Source organism: Tachyglossus aculeatus, chromosome 21, assembly GCF_015852505.1.
Source record: "Tachyglossus aculeatus isolate mTacAcu1 chromosome 21, mTacAcu1.pri, whole genome shotgun sequence".
NCBI classification, from domain to species: domain Eukaryota; kingdom Metazoa; phylum Chordata; class Mammalia; order Monotremata; family Tachyglossidae; genus Tachyglossus; species Tachyglossus aculeatus.
In genome coordinates, this window is record NC_052086.1 from 66,156,811 (window position 1) to 66,175,080 (window position 18,270).

Genomic DNA, 18,270 nt, shown 5'->3' on the forward strand with positions numbered 1-18,270 from the left:
GTAGAGAACAGTTGCAGTGTAGTGCTCGCCTACAAATATGTCCATAACTGTGTTTTTCAACTGCATCCATACTGGCTCATGTTATTGGACCAAGTGTTTCCTAATTGCCTAGAAGTGTTCTAGCCAAAACACATAGTGAAAATATGCAGTATGGCAGAATGGGTGTAACTGATGAAACTCTCTGCATTTACAAAGGATGATGAACAGCAGTGCATTTTTTCCTACCAAAGAAGCAGCGTGGCTCAGTGGAAAGAGCCCGGGCTTTGGAGTCGGAGGTCATGGGTTCAAATCCCAGCTCCGCCAACTGTCAGCTGTGTGACTTTGGGCAAGTCACTTCGCTTCTCTGTGGCTCAGTTACCTCACCTGGAAAATGGGGATTAAGACTGCGAGCCCACCTTGGGACAACCTGATCACCTTGTAACCTCCCCAGCGCTTAGAACGGTACTTTGCACATAGTAAGCGCTTAATAAATGCCATCATTATTATTATTACCAAAAAAAGTTCCAGAATTGTCACCTTCCAGAGCCTAACCTGGCTGCGGAGACCTAGAAAAATGGAAGGGATTCAATAATGCTGGGGCTAAGATTTACTAGTATTGGTCCTGGAACCTGGTGTTGGGAAGTTCTGAACTAAGTCTGGTGGAGGGGAAAAAATTTTTTTAAATATCCTTTGGTTCAAAGATGGCGGCACAGATATGACAATGTTACGTTACCATGTTACCAATGACTAGGAGTCAGGAGACTGAAATTTGAATCTCAGCTCTGTCACTGGCCTACTGTGTGACCTGGAGTAAGTCACTTAACCTCTCTGGTCCTCAATTTCCTCATCTGTAAAATGGAGTTAGATTATGAACGCCATGTGGGACAGGGACTTTGTCCAATCTGATAAACTTGTAATAATAATAATGGCATTTGTTAAGTTCTTACTATGTGCAAAGCACTGTTCTAAGCGCTGGGGAGGATACAAGGCGACCAGGTTGTCCCGCGTGGGGTTCACAATCTTAATCCCCATTTTACAGATGAAAGAACTGAGGCACAGAGAAGTTAAGTGATTTGCCCAAAATCACACAGCTGACAATTGGCGGAGCCATAATTTGAACCCATGACCTCTGACTCCCAAGCCCGGGCTCTTTCCATTGAGCCATGCTGCTTCTCTTGTACCTACCCCACTGCTTAGGACATAGGAAGCTCTTAATAAATGCCCAAATCACTACTTTGAAAAAAATCACAGAAGACTACTTACCATTCAATAGCCTATCCATATCTGCAAGTGTTATTTTATAGTGGTGAAATTTACAATCCTTTAGGAATCTCCAGAACTGAAGCTTTGTCATCAGGAAGGTGTTGTCAAGAGAATTATCATGTCCTAGACTGCTGTAAAAACTGTATATTTGCCTCAGTTCTGAAATATATCTCAAGACGGCATATTCTACCTAAGCAAAATAATGAAACGTACTTTAGTTTTAAGTAATGACAAGGATAGTGCATAAGCTTCTGTTAAGACAATTCAATACAGGTTTGATAAAGACAAGAAATCCCAAATTATGCTGCAATCTGCAGATTAATGTATATTTCTCTATGACCATCTCTAAGGATGGAAATCGACATGGATCGATTTCAGCGCTTAGAACAGTGCTCTGCATATAGTAAGCGCTTAACAAATGCCAACATTATTATTATTATTATGGATCCAAATGATTTGAAGTGTCCTGACTGGAAGCAGAGGGGTGAACTAGATCGCTGTCTGACATCTCTTCCAGCTCTATGACCCTGTGGTTCTATTAAAAGATTCCCGACCCATAATACAATTTGCAGTAGTTTCTCACTACATTTCCTGTGTTTATTACAACGTTCAGTGACCAGAGTATTATTAAAATAAAACTTGGAAAAACCAATGGAAAGATGACCTCCACAATACGCCAAGTATTTACCTGTTTCTTTTCTTCCAGTCTTTGGTTCTCTGGATACTTTTCCAGTAATAAAGAAAGGTCTAGTTCAATGTTTGACCCTAAAACAGATGAACTTTCACTGCCATCAAGTACTCTGAGAATTTCTATGAAAGCAAAAGGGCAATTGTTACATTTTGATTCGTTTGAATAAAAATGCTACAGTTTGTGGAAAATGACATTAATCACTTTAGGACATTCTAATTTCTCGGCGGGCCCTTAGACAAAAATGGATACAGAATCAGATATCACTATGAAATTCACAGAGCAGATGGACCGTTTAGTCCCAACTTGAGTTGACAGTTTTTAATAACACATAACGGTCCCTACCAGAATTAAGAGGAGTTTGAGGACAAGAGATGCTGAGATCCTGATTACTAGTTACATCAATTTCAACGGTTGGGAATTCTGCTATGCGGTCATTGTCAAATTCTCCCTCATAAACACGCCCATTCTTGAAGGTAAACCTGCCCTGCGGATGAAAAAAGTCATTTTTCAGGTAGATGTAAACCCAGAGCCAGTAAAGCATTAATCAGATATATGCCATTCAATAAGCCACTCGAGAAGCAGCGTGGCTCACTGGAAAGAGCACAGGCTTTGGAGACAGAGGTCATGGGTTCAAACCCCTGCTCCGCCAATTGTCAGCTGTGTGACTTTGGGCAAGTCACTTCACTCCTCTGTGCCTCAGTACCTCATCTGTAAAATGGGGATTAGGACTGTGAGCCCCCTGAGGGACAACCTGATCACCTTGTAACCTCCCCAGTGCTTAGAACAGTGCTTTGCACATAGTAAGTGCTTAATAAATGCCATTATTATTATTATTATAAGCCCCTTTCAAGTGTCTTTTTAGGCAGTCTTCATGGCACACAGATGCAGAGTTGCTTAAATTTGCAATTGTAATAAAGTATTCCACATGCTAAAACTGGCCTTAGACATGAGCAATATAATCTAGTTTAAATTCTATCTACTAACATTATTTTCCCTATGCAATCATTATTAAAGCAGGCTGATATCTTTTCATTTGAACTTTTCTGCAAAATAACTTTGAGGAGTGGAGGCTCAATAACACCTCATTACTAACACTTGCTTTTATACATAAATTAATTTTGACAAGGATGGGTTTTCTCTTCCTGTGAAACAGATCTTTCCTACATTTCTATATTCAGTGGCTAACGCGTTTTCTCAAATGTCTTTTCCAGTCTTAAAAATGCTGTCTCAGTTTTCACTCACCAAGCCATGCTTTTTATTGCAAACCCATTCTCCATCGTACACGGCTCCACTAGCATAGCAGAACTTTCCATGACCATGACGACTTCCATTTACAAAATTTCCCACGTATTCGTTTCTCAGAGGATACTGAGAGACAAGTATTCTTTTCAGAAACCAAGTGTGTGTTCCGTGGCCGTTCTGAAAATAAGGCAAGTAGCTGTCAGAAATGTTCAGAGTAGTCTTTTAACCTGTTCTCCTAAAGTTGAGAATTGTTCCCTCAAAGTATCCTACTATGACAGTGGCAGGTCCCTTTCTTATTTAGCTGATCCTGTTCCAAAAGACAATTCTAAGCAGAAGGGGAGCTAAGTGAAAGCTTCAGGTTCCTATCTCTGAATTCTCTCTCCGTTCCTGCAAGAGAAATCAATATAAGGAGAAAAGTTTGCATACTTTTGGAATGAGCCACATTAGGTTTTCCCCTTGTTGAGCTGTTTCAGCAAATACTTCCCTCGTGGTTTGACTTGATATATTTAGGATGGTTCTCAGTTTAGTGCATAGCCCTGATTTTGGTCTGAAAAGCACTGCACTGGGAATCACGAGTCCGGGGTTCTAATCCAGGTTCTGTCCACTGGGGCAATGAAATCAAGAAGTGAAGGTTTACGACTGAGGAACCACTTTAGGGATTCTGTGAAGTAGACAGGCCCAGCAGGAATCTTGGACTTTAGTTAGGAAATATTGGAAGCAGAATAGTCTAAGTGGAAAGAGCGTGGAACTGGGAGTCAAATCAATCAATAAATGGTACTTATTGAGTGACTACAATGGGCAGAGCACTATCCTAAGCACTTGGGAGAATACAATACAGCAGAATTAACAGACACATTCCCTACCCAAAATGAGTTTACAGAGGAACTGGGTTCTAATTCCTGATCTGCCATTTGTCTGCTGTGTGGCCTTGAGGAAATGACTTAACCTTTCTGTGCCTCAGAATCCTCATCTGTAAAATGGAGATTAAATACCTATTTTCCCTCCCACTTAGAGTGTGAGCCCCAAGTGGGACAGGGTTGATGCCCGACCTGATTATCTTGTACTTACCCGGTGCTTAGTACAGTGCTTGGCCCATAGTAAATGCTTTAAAAAATGCCACAATTATTATTATAGTGTAACAACTACGATGGCAACGGCCTTTTGGGTCGTGGCACTTTGACATAGCATCAGTACTAAACTGGGAGCATTTGGATCATAAGTGGGTTGTGGAAGCTAAAAACCTCTGCATGTACTTCACAATGGGCTGCACCCCTGCCCTCCTATGCATTCGTTGCATCCGGGCCGCAGCAGAATATGACAGAGAATGCGTCAGTGAGAGTGCGAGCAGCTCTGTGCAAACCATTAGCCCCAAAATCAATTCCTCTGCACAGGTTCTCGGTCCTGAAGTCTTGGGACCGAGGTGTATCCATTGCTCCCCTCAGGAGACTCCATCAGTTTGGAGCTGAAGCAGCAGGGAATGTGTCTGCCAATTCTGTTACATTGTTATATTGCACTCTCCCAAGCACACAGTACAGTGCTCTGCACACAGTAAGCGCTCAATAAATTTGATTGATTTAGAAAGAACCTGTAGTGCTCTCAATGCTAGTATTCACAGGCCAACCAGAACAAACCCTGAAGACTTACTAGGCAAGGCAGAACTACATGACTAACAACCAACTGGGGAGGGAGAGAGGAGGAGAAATCATCGAGACAATGAAATCAGCTGTCAACATTCGATCACAACAATCAAGAATGAACAAAAAACACATGAAGTCTGTGACAATGGATTTAAGTCACCACTACCAGGGTCTTTAAAAGCCTAGGTGGACAGCAAGACTGATCAAAGAGCAGTGCTGGAAGTAATCCATCAACTGATGGTATTTATTGAGCACATGCTCTGTAGTATGTGCTTGGAAGAGTATGGAACCACAGAGTTGGAAGACACTTTCGCTGCCCTCAGAGCTTACCACCCACAGTAAGACATTAAAATAAATTACAGACAGGGGAAATGGTAGAGTATAAGTACCTAAGTGCTGTGGGGATAGAAGTGGGGTGAATGTACAATCCCAGGTCCTCTGACACCCAAGGCTGTGTTCTATTCACTAGGCCATGATGTTTCTCATTAGAGACTGGCATTAGAGGAGCAAAGTGTATGGGCTGGGTTGTTGTAATAAATCAGAGAGGTAAGAGAGGAGGGCGAGAGCTGATTAAGTGCCTCAAAGCCAATGGTGAGGAGTAGATGTCTGATATGGAGCCGGATGGAGTGGGAAGTAATGGACTGAGTTTTGTTTTAGAAAAACGATTCAGGCAGTAGAGAGAAGTATGGGTTGGAGGGGGAGAGACAGGAGGCAGAGAGGGCAGCGAGAAGGCTGATGCAGGAGGCAAGGTAGGATGTGACAAGTGCTTGGATCAGTGGGGTAACAGTTTGAGTCTTCTAGACTGTGAGCCTGTTGTTGGGTAGGGACCATCTCTATATGTTGCCAACTTGTACTTCCCAAGTGCTTAGTACAGTGCTCTGCACACGGTAAGTGCTCAATAAATATGATTGAATGAATGATTGGAGAGTAAGGGGTGGATTCTAGAGAAGATGTGAAGGTAAAACGGAGATGGTAAACTGAACTGGACTAACAGTGCTCTAGGATAAGGTAAAAATCCTGGAGTGGCCATTTTAGAATGGGAAGGGCAGCAGTCCCACACCCCAATCCCTGCTTTCGGCTGCCTCTTTGGTCAACAGTAGCTACAGCCCACCTCTCCCATTTTATTCCATCCCCAAATCCCAGGATGGATGTTTGGAACATCCTCAGTGGTTGTTGGCCACCCCTCTCTTCCCTGACCCTGGTCACTGCTACTGCTTCCAGGCTCCGATCTCAGAAAGTTCACTCACCATAGGCCAGCTCAGGACACGGCCAGAATTTTTTTAAAAAAAATTTCAGCAATGGCAAAGAGCCATGGCAATGAAACCTGAAGAAAATATCACTGAAGCAAATCATCAAGGAGAAATTCAAACTGGGCAGGCCCCCCAGATATGAAGTCTTTATATCTATTACCATCCATAAAAGCTTATCCATCAGCTGTTGCAATGACTCTGAAGCCAATAATAGAATTAATTAGTGGCTTTCTATTTTGCAGTAGTACTAAATCGAGAGCCTGGAAGCTTGCTGTAGGCAGGGAACACATCTGCTGACTCTGCTGTATTGTATTTTCCTAAGTTCTTAGTAAAATGCTCTGCACACAGACAGCACTCAAAAATTACCACTGATTGATTGGCCACACGAAAGCCATATGGAATACACGATGTGAAACCAGGACATGGCTTTGACTAAAATAAAGACAGTATGACTTGGAAAAGGGCTTGCTAGATAAATCCAAGGAAACAATCAGTAATGTTAGAGTATGACTTATGGGCAGGACTTTATAATACACTCAGTTTTTAGTTTTCCTATGACATGGAGAATTCCACTGTAAGGAAAACTTGTGCTATAATATGTAAGGCATTGTACACATGCATCCAACCAATTCTTCTGTCATCACAATCACATCACAACCTTTTAGACTGTGAGCCCACTGCTGGGTAGGGACTGTCTCTATGTGTTGCCAATTTGTACTTCCCAAGCGCTTAGTACAGTGCTCTGCACATAGTAAGCGCTCAATAAATACGATTGATTGATTGATTGATTGATCACAATCACATTCTCTATAAATAGAGAGTGTTCTTCCAAGGACACATCTAATTCCCTAGCAGGGTTCCATTCAAAACATGCACTCTGATGCGTACCTGCCCTTGGATCTGTACTCTCTGAGCCCTTGATATTCACCCCACCCTCACATCAATGTACACAGTCATAATTAATTTATTTATATTAATGACTGTCTCCCCATTTAGACTGCAAACTCCTTGTGACTAGGGAGCATGTCTACCAACTCCGCTGTACTGTGTTCTCCCAAGTGCTTAGTACAGTGCTCTGCAAACAGTAAGAGCTCAACACATACTACTGATTGAGAGTAAAAATAAGCTTTATGGAGGAATAGGGTACACCCCAAACAATCACCGAATTAAATGTATGGTGTTAGAATCGCATTCTCAAACCTATTAAAATCAGTTTATTAATTATTGAATTTTGGATTACCATTGTGAACTGGTAGGAAACATTTATCTGATTGTGTGGATAAATATATTATACCAAATTCTACCTGGATTCCGTTCACCCACTGTCCAGTGTATTCTTCGTTTGTTGTCAACCATCTCATTTTTCCCTCACCATGGCGCACATTGTTTTCCCACTGACCTTCATAAATGTTTCCAGATCTGTAACTAGGCAAGCGGATAAACAGGTTACCATATGTACTTGATTTTTCAAACTCCATCTCCTCTCCCCCAACCCTCAAGTTCAGAAATTCAAGCCGTGCATCTCCTCACCCACCTCAATTCAAATCCAAAAAGGGATATGTGGCTGCAACAAAATCTGGACTAGATTATAGGTAAGAATACTCCGCTTTTAAAATGCCCTGCTTTTAAATACTCCACCTTGATGGCAACAAATAAGGCAAGACTTTTTAATTCTACTTAATCATGGTTCACTTAGCACTGCTTAAAATTAATTCACTCAATAGCATTTCAGGAGTGCCTGGGTGCAGACTACTGTTCAACCACTCACACCCTGCAGCTTCCTTCCCCCATACTTTCAAACACACCCACGGGTCCCTGTCTTAAAAGAAAACCACTTTCCCAACACAACTCCATCATCCAGGTATTGCTCCATCTCATCCTTCCATTCCTGTCCAATCTCCTTGAAGAGATCGTCAACACTCAATGCCTTCACTTCCCCTTTGTCCAACTCCTTCCTTGACCCTCTGCAGTCCAGCTTTCAACCCTCCACTTTACTGAAACCGCTCTCTACAAAGTCACTGACGTGCTCCTCCTTGACAAGTCTAACATAATCTACTCGGTCCTAATCCTCCTTTGACCTCTCGGCTACCTCTGAAACGGTTGCCCGCCCTCTTTTCCTGGAAACAATGTCTAACCTGGGTTTCTCCGACATAGTCTTCTCCTAGTTCTCTGGTCTCTCTGACCGTTCCTTCTCAGTCTCTTTGGCCAACTCTATCAATAAATAAATAATTAAGCGCTTAGTACAGTGCTCTGCACACAGTAAGCGCTCAATAAATACGATTGATTGATTGATAAATAAATCAATTGTATTTACTGAGTGCTTTTTATGTGCAGAGCATTGTTCATTGAGCTTGGGAGAGTCCAATACAACGGAGTTGGCAAACATGTTCTCTGCCCACAAAGAGGTTACGGTCTCCCACCCCCTAACTGTGGGAGTCCCTCAAGTCTCAGTTCTGGGCTCACTTCAATTCTCAATCTACATCCAATCCCTTGGGGAGCAGATCGACTCTCATGGCTTCAACTACCACTTCTACAGAGATGACGCCCAAATCTACTTCACTAGCCCCGACCTCTCTCCTCTGCAATATCACACCCCCACCTTCTTCCTTGACATTTCTATACTCACTCATTCATTCAGTCATATTTATTGAGCACTTACTGTGTGCAAAACACTGTACTAAGCGCTTTGGAGAGTAGGATATAGTAATAAACACATTCCCTGCCCACAACGAGCTTACAGTCTAGAGGATGGATGATGTTCTTTCTGCCAAAACCTCAAGCTCAACGTGTCCAGAACTGCACTCCTCATCTTTCCTCCCAAATTTCCCATCACTGTTCGCACCACCACAATACTCCCTGCCTGTGGAGCTCGCAATCTTGACATCAACCTTGACTCCTCTCTCAACCCCCATATTCATTCACCCACCAAATCATGGAAGTTCTTTCTTCCAAACATCTCCAGAATCCATCCCTTCCTCTTCACTCAAACTGCCACCATATGGGTCCAAGTACTTGTCATATCCCGACTCGACTACCACAACAGCCTCCTTGCCAACTTCCCCGGCCCCAGTATCTCCCCTCTAGTCCACATTTCTCTTTTCTGCTCATATTTTTCTAAAGCAGCATTATGTGCACATCTCCCACACTGTTTTTTTTAAAGAATTCGTTAATTTCTTATTACACACAGGTCACTGTACTAAGCACTGAGGTTAATACAAGATAGGTTAGACCCAGTTCATGTCCCACGTGAGGTTCACAGTTTTACTTCCCATTTACAGAAGCAACTGAAACACAGAGAAGTTAAGTGATTTGCCCAAGGTCACACAGTGGACAAATGGCAGAACAGTGTTTAGAATCCAGGCCCATGCTTGTCCCACTACGCCATGCTGCTTCTCAAAAACACCTCAAAAACCTCCAATGGCTGCTCATTGCTCTCATCAAGAAGAAACTCCTGAATATTGGCTTTACGGTACTCAACCAACTCTCTCCCCACTATTTATTTTTGCTCCTTTCCCACTACAACCCAGCCCACAAGCTCCATTGCTCTCAAGTCAATCGAATCACTATGCCTCGTTCTCGTCTCTCACCACCAATATCTCACTCACACCCTCCCTCCTCCTTCCCTTCTGGCAGACAACTGCTCTTCTATCTTTTATCTTTCATTCCCCCACCCTATTTCCCCTTCTACTATTTCCCCCCTGCGGTCTCCCCTGGAGGCGTGGGTTCAAATCCCACTTCTGACACGTATATTTTGAGAAGCAGCATGGTGAATACAGCATTAGCCTGGGAGCCAGAAGGCTGTGGGTTCTAATCCCGGCTCGGCCACTTGTCTGCTCTGTGACCTTGGGCAAGTCACTTCACTTCTCTGGCCCTTTTACAACTAAAATGTCTCTTGATAAAATCAGACTCGGGCCAAAGTGCAATGAATCAATCTACAAGTATCTTCTTCAAACATTTTAGAAAGGAATACCTACCATCTCACACCCCAGCCTTTTTTGATGTTGTTTACCCATTCTCCCTCATACCAAGAGGTACCATACTGGTTGTAAAACATGGAACCCTAAAAGAAGTCGTGGAGGGAAAAAAAATTATGCATCATATGGAGACATATTGTTAAGAGAAAACATATGAACTGTCTCATTTCAACAGGATAATTTATGCACAATTCTGTAAGTCCATTTCTGTCCTCTGAGCAGGGAAAAAAATGGATTGCCTTAAGTCCACAGAGGAAGGGAGTGGATTTCCCTTTTTACTTTTCCCTACCCAATGCCAAAATTTCTACCCAATATTTTTTGTACAGGCAGATTTGAGAGAGCACAAAACAGAGCTGCTCCACTTCCATTCCAACATTTCTTCAACACACCTGAAATAGACATAGTGAAAAAGAACCAAGTGGCAGCGGAGGAAGTAACTGTTTTAAGTGGATCTGAATCTGCTTCTAACAGAGAGAAAGAAAGGGGACCACAGGAGATTGTTTTCTCTGCCACCGCTCCTGAGATGAAATGCCCTCACCTTAGAAAAGACACTTTTCTTCTCTGCTACCGATTTTGCAACAAATCTTGAAGATTTGTGTCCCTACTTAACTGTCACAGATTTTGAGAGAACCAATGAGATATTAGGATGCTTCTGTCTGTATCAAATTGGTTCTGCAGTATATGACAGAAAAGGTACTAGTTCAAGAAGTAGTATTTCAATAATTACACTTGATCGCAGACTTCTGTGAAACAATGGTAAAGGGTAGGTTCTCAAAGATAAAAACTGCTATGATTGCAAAACGGAAGCCCCCCTCATAACATTTTGTTGAGCCTATCCCTTAAATTAGGCATGTTTCAGTTTTCCGCTATTTGCAAGGATTGGCCTGATGTTTTAAAGTACACTCACTCCCTCTTTCTCATTGTCTGTTTGTACCTCTTGATTTCTCAGTTTCTTTCTCTCCTCACCTCTCTAGATCTGCCTCATCTGTGTGTTTCTCTGCATCTCTCGGGCTGCACGGAAATACTGTATTCTGTTAGGTAACAACTGAGGGAATACTGCTCTAGAGAATTTGTTGCAAAGCTTTAATTCTTCATCTAACTCTCCATGTACCCTATCAAGTTGCTGTTTACACAAGAAAAGCACATTGTGCTGGAAAACACTGAAAAAACTGACAAGTTAACTTCAACACTACTGTTTGAAATGACAAAACATTTTTTTTCCTTATATTTCCTACTTCCAGCTCCTACCAAACACAAATTTGGGTAAAACACCATAAAATATCCCTTTATCAATCCTTTATTTTGCAACTTTTGTCATTTGAAACAGGAATCCTTATCATCCTACATAATTAAATCCCATATTTTCTTCATTTACCTTCCCATGCCTCTTGCCTTGGCACCACTGGCCCATATACGATATTGGCTGGGGACCACATCTGAACAAACCAAATCCATGCCTCAAGCCATTCTTCACCTCCCCTTCATATTTGCTGCCATCCGGCCAGGTGTAAGCTCCATAGCTCATAGGCATGTTCTTAACGAAGTTCCCCTACAGTAATATAGTTATAAAATTGGCATAAATTCCACAGCACACACTGAGAAAATGAAACAGGTAAGAGCCATATGGCATTTAGAACTAGAGATCCATGGATTGAGGGCTGTTTTGTGGTGTTTTTCTACCTGTCTAAAACTTTTCCACTTCAACTCTCCCCAGGCTGCCTGGTTCTGTCGTGTGAATAATGGTCCTCTTCCCTGGATCTGACTCTCTGACCCTTTCTTCTTTATTCCCTTCTTCTCAGGCACAGGATCCCACTTTGGAACATAAAATCAGGCTAGTGCGTTTGATTTCAACAAGGATGGGACTTTTCCTCACCTTAGAGTTGAGGAACTGATTTTTGCCCCCGAAACTGGGCCAAGTTCAAACACAGATAGTGGAGACAACACCACTGCCTGACTTTATTCTCCTGGTTCCTTCCTGCTCCAATTGCCCTAGGAGCAAGTCGTCCCAACAGCATTTCCTGAGTCTTTTCCTGGGGCTACTGGGCATTGGCACAGGCCTAGGCACATACAAGGAGACTGTGCATGCATGACTTTTTGCTCCTTTCTGAGTTGAAGTTCACAAACTCTCTACTTGTGCATCAGTGTTAGGTCTATGGATTTTTACTTTTTTTTGGTGGGGGGAGTAAAAGACCAAGATCAAAAACTAGACCAGCAAATGAATTGGCAAAGTTATTTTAGACAATATACATTAAAGAATCTCCAATAATGTCAGGAAGTTTCACCAAATCCAAGATTGAATATTTTTATGTGATCAACCATATTTACTGAGCATTTACTATGTGCAGAACATTGTACTAGGCACTTGGGAGAGTACAACAGAGGTGATAGATACGTTCTCTGTTTCTAGACTGTGAGCCCATTGTTGGGTAGGGACCGTCTCTATATGTTGCCGACTTGTACTTCCCAAGCGCTTAGTACAGTGCTCTGCACACAGTAAGCGCTCAATAAATACGATTGAATGAATGACTATTACTTTCATTTATATAATCTATATGTGCACCATCTAAATGTAATTTGGACATTCCTAAATAAAAATCTGAGTTCTGAAATGTTAACTACCTCAATTGCAATGCATCTATTAGTATTTTAATACATTTTTTTAATTGTGGAAGTTTTGCAAAAGATGGTCCTATTTCACGATTTTACAGTAGATAGTAAGATTCCAAACTATTCACTTCGTTTCAATTCATATTTTCCCTAAAAGTCGAAGGAGTCCTTCCACACCAGGCCGATCCTGCTGTTCATTGAGCTATTTTAGTAATTATGTGCAATGCGGTATTTGAGACGTAGCACGCCCTAGTAGATAGAGGAGGGGCCTGGACATCAGAAGGACCTGGGTTCTAATTCCAGCTCTGCCACTTGTCGGCTGTGTGACCTTGGGCAAGCCACTTCACCTCTCTGTGCCTCAGTTAACTCATCTTTAAAATGGGGATTAAGACTGAGAGCCCATATGGAACAATGGACTGCGTCCCACCTGATTAGCCTGTATCTACTTCAGTGCTTCGTACAGTGCCTGGAACTTAGTAAACACTTAACATTTACAGAAAAAGGTCATGCCCAATTCATAAAAAGGAAAAAAATACTGCAGCATTAGCCCACAAGAAGGCCAGAGCCATGCTGTGATGGCTAGATCAAAGACTAAAACAAAAAAACTCCATTAATGGATTCTTTATGTCTCTCAGCTTAACCTTAAGGAGGCTTCTTTATATCAGACCTCTTTTTTTTTACAAAGTGTAAATAAATTTTCTACTTTAAAATAAGCTTTCGATTCATTAGATTGGAAGGGTCACAATAACTGCAAAATACACACTTATAATTTATGATTCACCATAAATGACTGGGTGTTTATTACCTGATATTTCAATCCGTCAGCCCAAATATAAGTCCCTTGTCCATGCATGATTCCTTCTGAAAATGTTCCCTTGAAAAGAAAAGAGTTTTCATTTTACACAATTTTTTATAGCTGTAATTCTGTCCAAGAACTTAGCCCAAAAACCTGTGGTTCTGCATTCCAAGGTAAAATGGGCTTCATGGTTTTTTAGTCTAAATAAGATTCCTACCATTAAAACTTTGTTCTGAGCCTCAGAAGTGTTTTGATTTGGTATGTACCTATAAATTTAATCTATTTTGTTCCTTACTTAGGGAAATATTGTACATTTGGTGGCAACTTCCTAAATTTCCTGTTTTTATATGACTTAATAAAAGTGTTTCAATTTACTCCAAGAGTAAAGGCCCCTTGTCTAAATTTTATGGCACACTCATTAAAGCCCTTTAATTTAACATAGTTACTATATATAACCCACAGTAACCTATGATAAAAACAGCCCATATCACCCAAACCCCACTGAGGCATAGAGTTGGAGAAAATAGGAGGGGACGAAATCAGAGAGAGCATATACAAATAATGCATTAATATAATATGAAAGAGGACATATTCTAACTGCAGATTACTATAGGCTCAAAAAGTCAGGTCTTGAAATTAGGAACTGAATTTTTAATAAATCAGGCCTTGAACAAATAAAAATTTTACCAAAATGATAAATGCAAATCTAAGTGATGCTCATGGCCATCAAATACATTATCACCATTACACCAGCAAGTGTAGAAAAGTTGGCTATAAACACACGCTGGCAAAAAGTTGTGCTGAGTGATAAATATTTTTAACCTGGTGCAATGCTTCAGGTGCTGTTCACCCATAAAACACAGGTTATTTCTTCTTATCTTGGTGAGAATTTAGCATGTTCCTCTAGGGTGACTCAAATAAAATAAACATACATGTTCAAAAATTGTCTTCCGCGATTCCAGAAGAATCATGTAAAATCAACAGGTTAAAAAGAAAGAAGACTAGCCCAGGGGGGAGGGAGGAGAGACTGCACAATGATGCCTTTATTCGCCTCAGATATGAAAGCACCAAGAAAATACATTCCTTTTAATTTCTCCATAAGTCTTAAAACACAGAGTTTTGGGTCTTCTGGCCATTTGGAAACACTACATAAAAGGATCCAAGGATCCAATTGTTAGAAAAATCAAATGCAGAAAGACCAAAAAGAGCCAAGAATTTTGAAAACGGATAATTCTCAATGGACAGAGATTCTTCCCTTTCAACATCTTCTTTTCCTTTTTCTGGAGGCTTAATGTTGGAGTTGGAACAACTATCAACGGGCCTATACAGACTTGACAATCTGACCAAAATGCCAGAAGCTATCAAGGATGCCTAGTGTCAGATAGGATCTTGTGTCTTAGAAAGCTTCACTGGTTATTTGAAAGACTTCTTTCTCTCCCCCTTTTAGACTGTGAGCCCACTGTTGGGTAGGGACTGTCTCTATATGTTGCCAACTTGTACTTCCCAAGTGCTTAGTACAGTGCTCTGCACACAGTAAGCGCTCAATAAATACGATTGACTGATTGATTGGTTTGGCGGAGCTGGGATTTGAACCCATGACCTCTGACTCCAAAGCCCAGGCTATTTCCACTGAGCCAGGATGCTTCTCTGGGACTTATCTATAAAAATCAGTGTTCAATACCTATTCCCCTTCCTACTTGGTGAGCCTCATGTGGGACAAGGACTGTGATTGATATGATCGTACTGTATCTATCCTGGCACCCAGAAAAAGTGCTTGGCACATAATAAGTACTTAAAACATACCACCATTCCTAACAAAAGTTGAAATCTGAGAAATACAGCCAAAGCATTTTCACGAGTCTGTTGTCACTATTTTCCTCATACCTTGGGTAAAAGTGAAACCTAATTAATACATTATGGATACAACTCACTCTGTAGACGTTGCCTCCCTGAAAATATGCAATGCCTTCTCCTTCATACAGCCCGTGGACTTTTTCTCCTTCGTAGCTACAAAGAAACACAGCTAAAGATAAAATCATCAACTCACGGCATGAATAAGCTTAAATGACAGCAGCTTTTAAAAATACTCAGCTCCAAATATATCGCAAAATCTTGCTAAATAAAAATTCCCTGGAGAAATTGAAATGGATTCCCCCCAAATGCCACTACTTCCTGGGGTTGTCAGCACTTTTGAATATTACTGTATTAACTGAAAGAGCATGGGTCTTGGGAGTCAGAGGACCTGGGGTTCTAATCCACGCTCCCCAACTTTGCTGTCTGACCCTGGGCAAGTCACTTAACTTCTATGGGCCTCAGCTCCCTCATCTGCTAAATGGGGATTCAATACCTGGTCTCCCTCCTACTTAGACTGTGAGCCCCAGGTGGGACCTGATTAGTTTGTATCTACCCTAGTCCTTAATGCAGTGCTTGGCACACTGTATGTGCTTAGCTGCCAAAATTAATTATTATTATTCTCTCTTTGAAGTCACAGAAGTGCTACTTCTAACAGGGAGACACATACGCTTCTGAAACCTAGAAGGAGTTTTTTTCCTAGCCAACCTTTGTTGCCAGGATTTAAGCTCCCTGACAAGTCCTTTCCTTTTTTAATGGTATTTGTTACGCACATACTATGTGCCAGGGACTGTGCTAAGCACTGGGACAGATATGAGATAATCAGGTTGGTAACAGTCCCTGTCCCAAATAAGAACCACAGCTTTTACCCTCATTTTACTGGTGAGGTAACTGAGGCCAAGAGAAGTTAAGTGACTTGCCCAGGGTCACACAGTAGACAGGTGGCAGAGCCTAGATTGGAACCCAGGTCCTCTGATTCCCAGGCCCGTGCTCGATCCATGCGGCCACACTGCTTCCCCTAAAGCCACCCTTCCCTCATCTGTATTTTCCTACACTCAACCTTAAACAGAGACTCTTTCTTCCTATCAGTTACCCAGAAGATCTCTTGCCTGCTCTTAATATATAACCTCTCTACTGGGCCCCATCCCAGACATTTTCATCTCTTAGAGATACCCCTTCCTCTCATTTTTATCCTCAATCTCTCATTCCCCTTTGTCCTCTTCCCCTAGTAGTAGAAGTAATGCTACATGCAATGCACTGTTCTAAGCCCTTGGAAAGAACAAAACGGAAAAGTTACGTAGTCCATGCCCTCAAGGAGCTTACGTTCTAATGGGGGAGACAAACATAAAAAATATTTTTAAGGTATTTCTTAAGCACTGGGTTATCAGTGTTCTCCGTGCTCGAGTAGATACAAGTTACTAAACATTCCAAGCAGGAAAGACCTCTGGGGCTCACAGTGGCACGTTGGCTAAGTGCCCATGGATGAACAAATGGAAAATGGACTCAACTTCCTGTCTCACATTCTGCCCTTTAGGCCATGCTGCCATTTATTACTCTATTTTATTTATTTATTTATTTTACTTGTACATATCTATTCTATTAATTTTATTTTGTTAGTATGTTTGGTTTTGTTCTCTGTCTCCCCCTTTTAGACTGTGAGCCCACTGTTGGGTAGGGACTGTCTCTATATGTTGCCAATTTGTACTTCCCAAGCGCTTAGTACAGTGCTCTGCACACAGTAAGCGCTCAATAAATACGATTGATGATGATGATGATGATGATTTACACCTGAATGGCACCTTAAAACCAAAAGGTCAAAAATGGAACTCATTTTCTCTTTTCAACTTTCCCATCACTAACACCACCATGGTTCTCCCAGTCCCCAAAGCTTGCAGCCTTTGTCATTCACTTCCCATATTCAATGAGTCTCTTAATGATAAAGGTTTTTCTTCTATAACATTTTCATGGATCTGTCCCTCCCTCTCCACAGTTCATTACCACCACTACGCTAGTTCAAACCCTCATCACCTTACTGGCTGGTTTACTGTGACAGTCAAAATTCACCAAAGCTCTTTTCTCCCCACCTTCGAAGCCATTCTATGAAAGCTCTTTCTCTAAATGGTATTTCTTTTCTAGCCTTCTTCCTTCCAGGTAATATGCCACCCCATCAGTCACCTTATCTAGATCTGTGAATTAGTTATTAACTTAATTGCTTACTTTTATTTTTAATCACTTGTTTACATGTGCTTACTGTCCATATTTCTCACCCATTAGATTTGTAAACCATTTGAGGGCAGGGACTATGCCTTTTATTTTTACTATGTCTAAGCCCCTTATAATACTCTGCACAAAGTAGGTGCTCAATAAATATAGCGTGGCTCAGTGGAAAGAGCATGGGTTTGGGAGTCAGAGGTCATGGGTTCTAATCCCGGCTCTGCCTGTCTGCTGTGTGACCTTGGGCAAGTTACTTCACTTTTCTGTGCCTCAGTTACCTCATCTGTAAAATGGGGGTTAAGACTGTGAGCCCCACGTGGAACAACCTGATCACCTTGAATCCCTCCAGCGCTTACAACAGTGCTTTGCACATAGTAAGCACTTAATTAAATACCAACATTATTATTATTATCAGCACTTAGAACAGTGCTTTGCACATAGTAAGCGCTTAATAAATGCCATCATTATTATTATTAAATGCTGATATTGCTGACTGCCCCCATTTCCACCACCTCTGATGGACATTAGAATGCACACAATATTCTTTACCTCCAGGTAGAATAATTGGGCAGATACTGTTTATAGACTTCCTAGTCTTCTAGCTTTGTTTGCCATTTTCTATACTAGGTTATTCATGAATCCAATAGTATCTAGAGCATTCTCAAAGCAAGAATGACCTCGGTTGTGTAACTCAAATTTTACTGTGATAAATTATTGCTTCAAGGCACTAAATTAGATTTCTACAGGACGTTCTTTCTTCTCCCAG

At 41.5% G+C, this 18,270-nt stretch overlaps 1 protein-coding gene across 1 annotated transcript in view; it reads right to left on the reverse strand.

Annotated features, from left to right (window-relative positions):
• Positions 1 to 18,270, reverse strand: part of LOC119942146 (radial spoke head 10 homolog B2-like) — a 44,852-nt gene that overhangs the window by 20,308 nt on the left and 6,274 nt on the right. The window contains exons 4-12 of the mRNA XM_038762801.1: positions 15,371 to 15,446; positions 13,449 to 13,517; positions 11,412 to 11,585; positions 10,037 to 10,122; positions 7,367 to 7,487; positions 3,176 to 3,352; positions 2,276 to 2,417; positions 1,931 to 2,052; positions 1,243 to 1,432 (exon numbers count right to left, since the gene is read on the reverse strand). Coding sequence (XP_038618729.1) covers positions 1,243 to 1,432; positions 1,931 to 2,052; positions 2,276 to 2,417; positions 3,176 to 3,352; positions 7,367 to 7,487; positions 10,037 to 10,122; positions 11,412 to 11,585; positions 13,449 to 13,517; positions 15,371 to 15,446 — 1,157 coding nt within the window. The remainder of the gene's footprint in view (positions 1 to 1,242; positions 1,433 to 1,930; positions 2,053 to 2,275; positions 2,418 to 3,175; positions 3,353 to 7,366; positions 7,488 to 10,036; positions 10,123 to 11,411; positions 11,586 to 13,448; positions 13,518 to 15,370; positions 15,447 to 18,270) is intronic.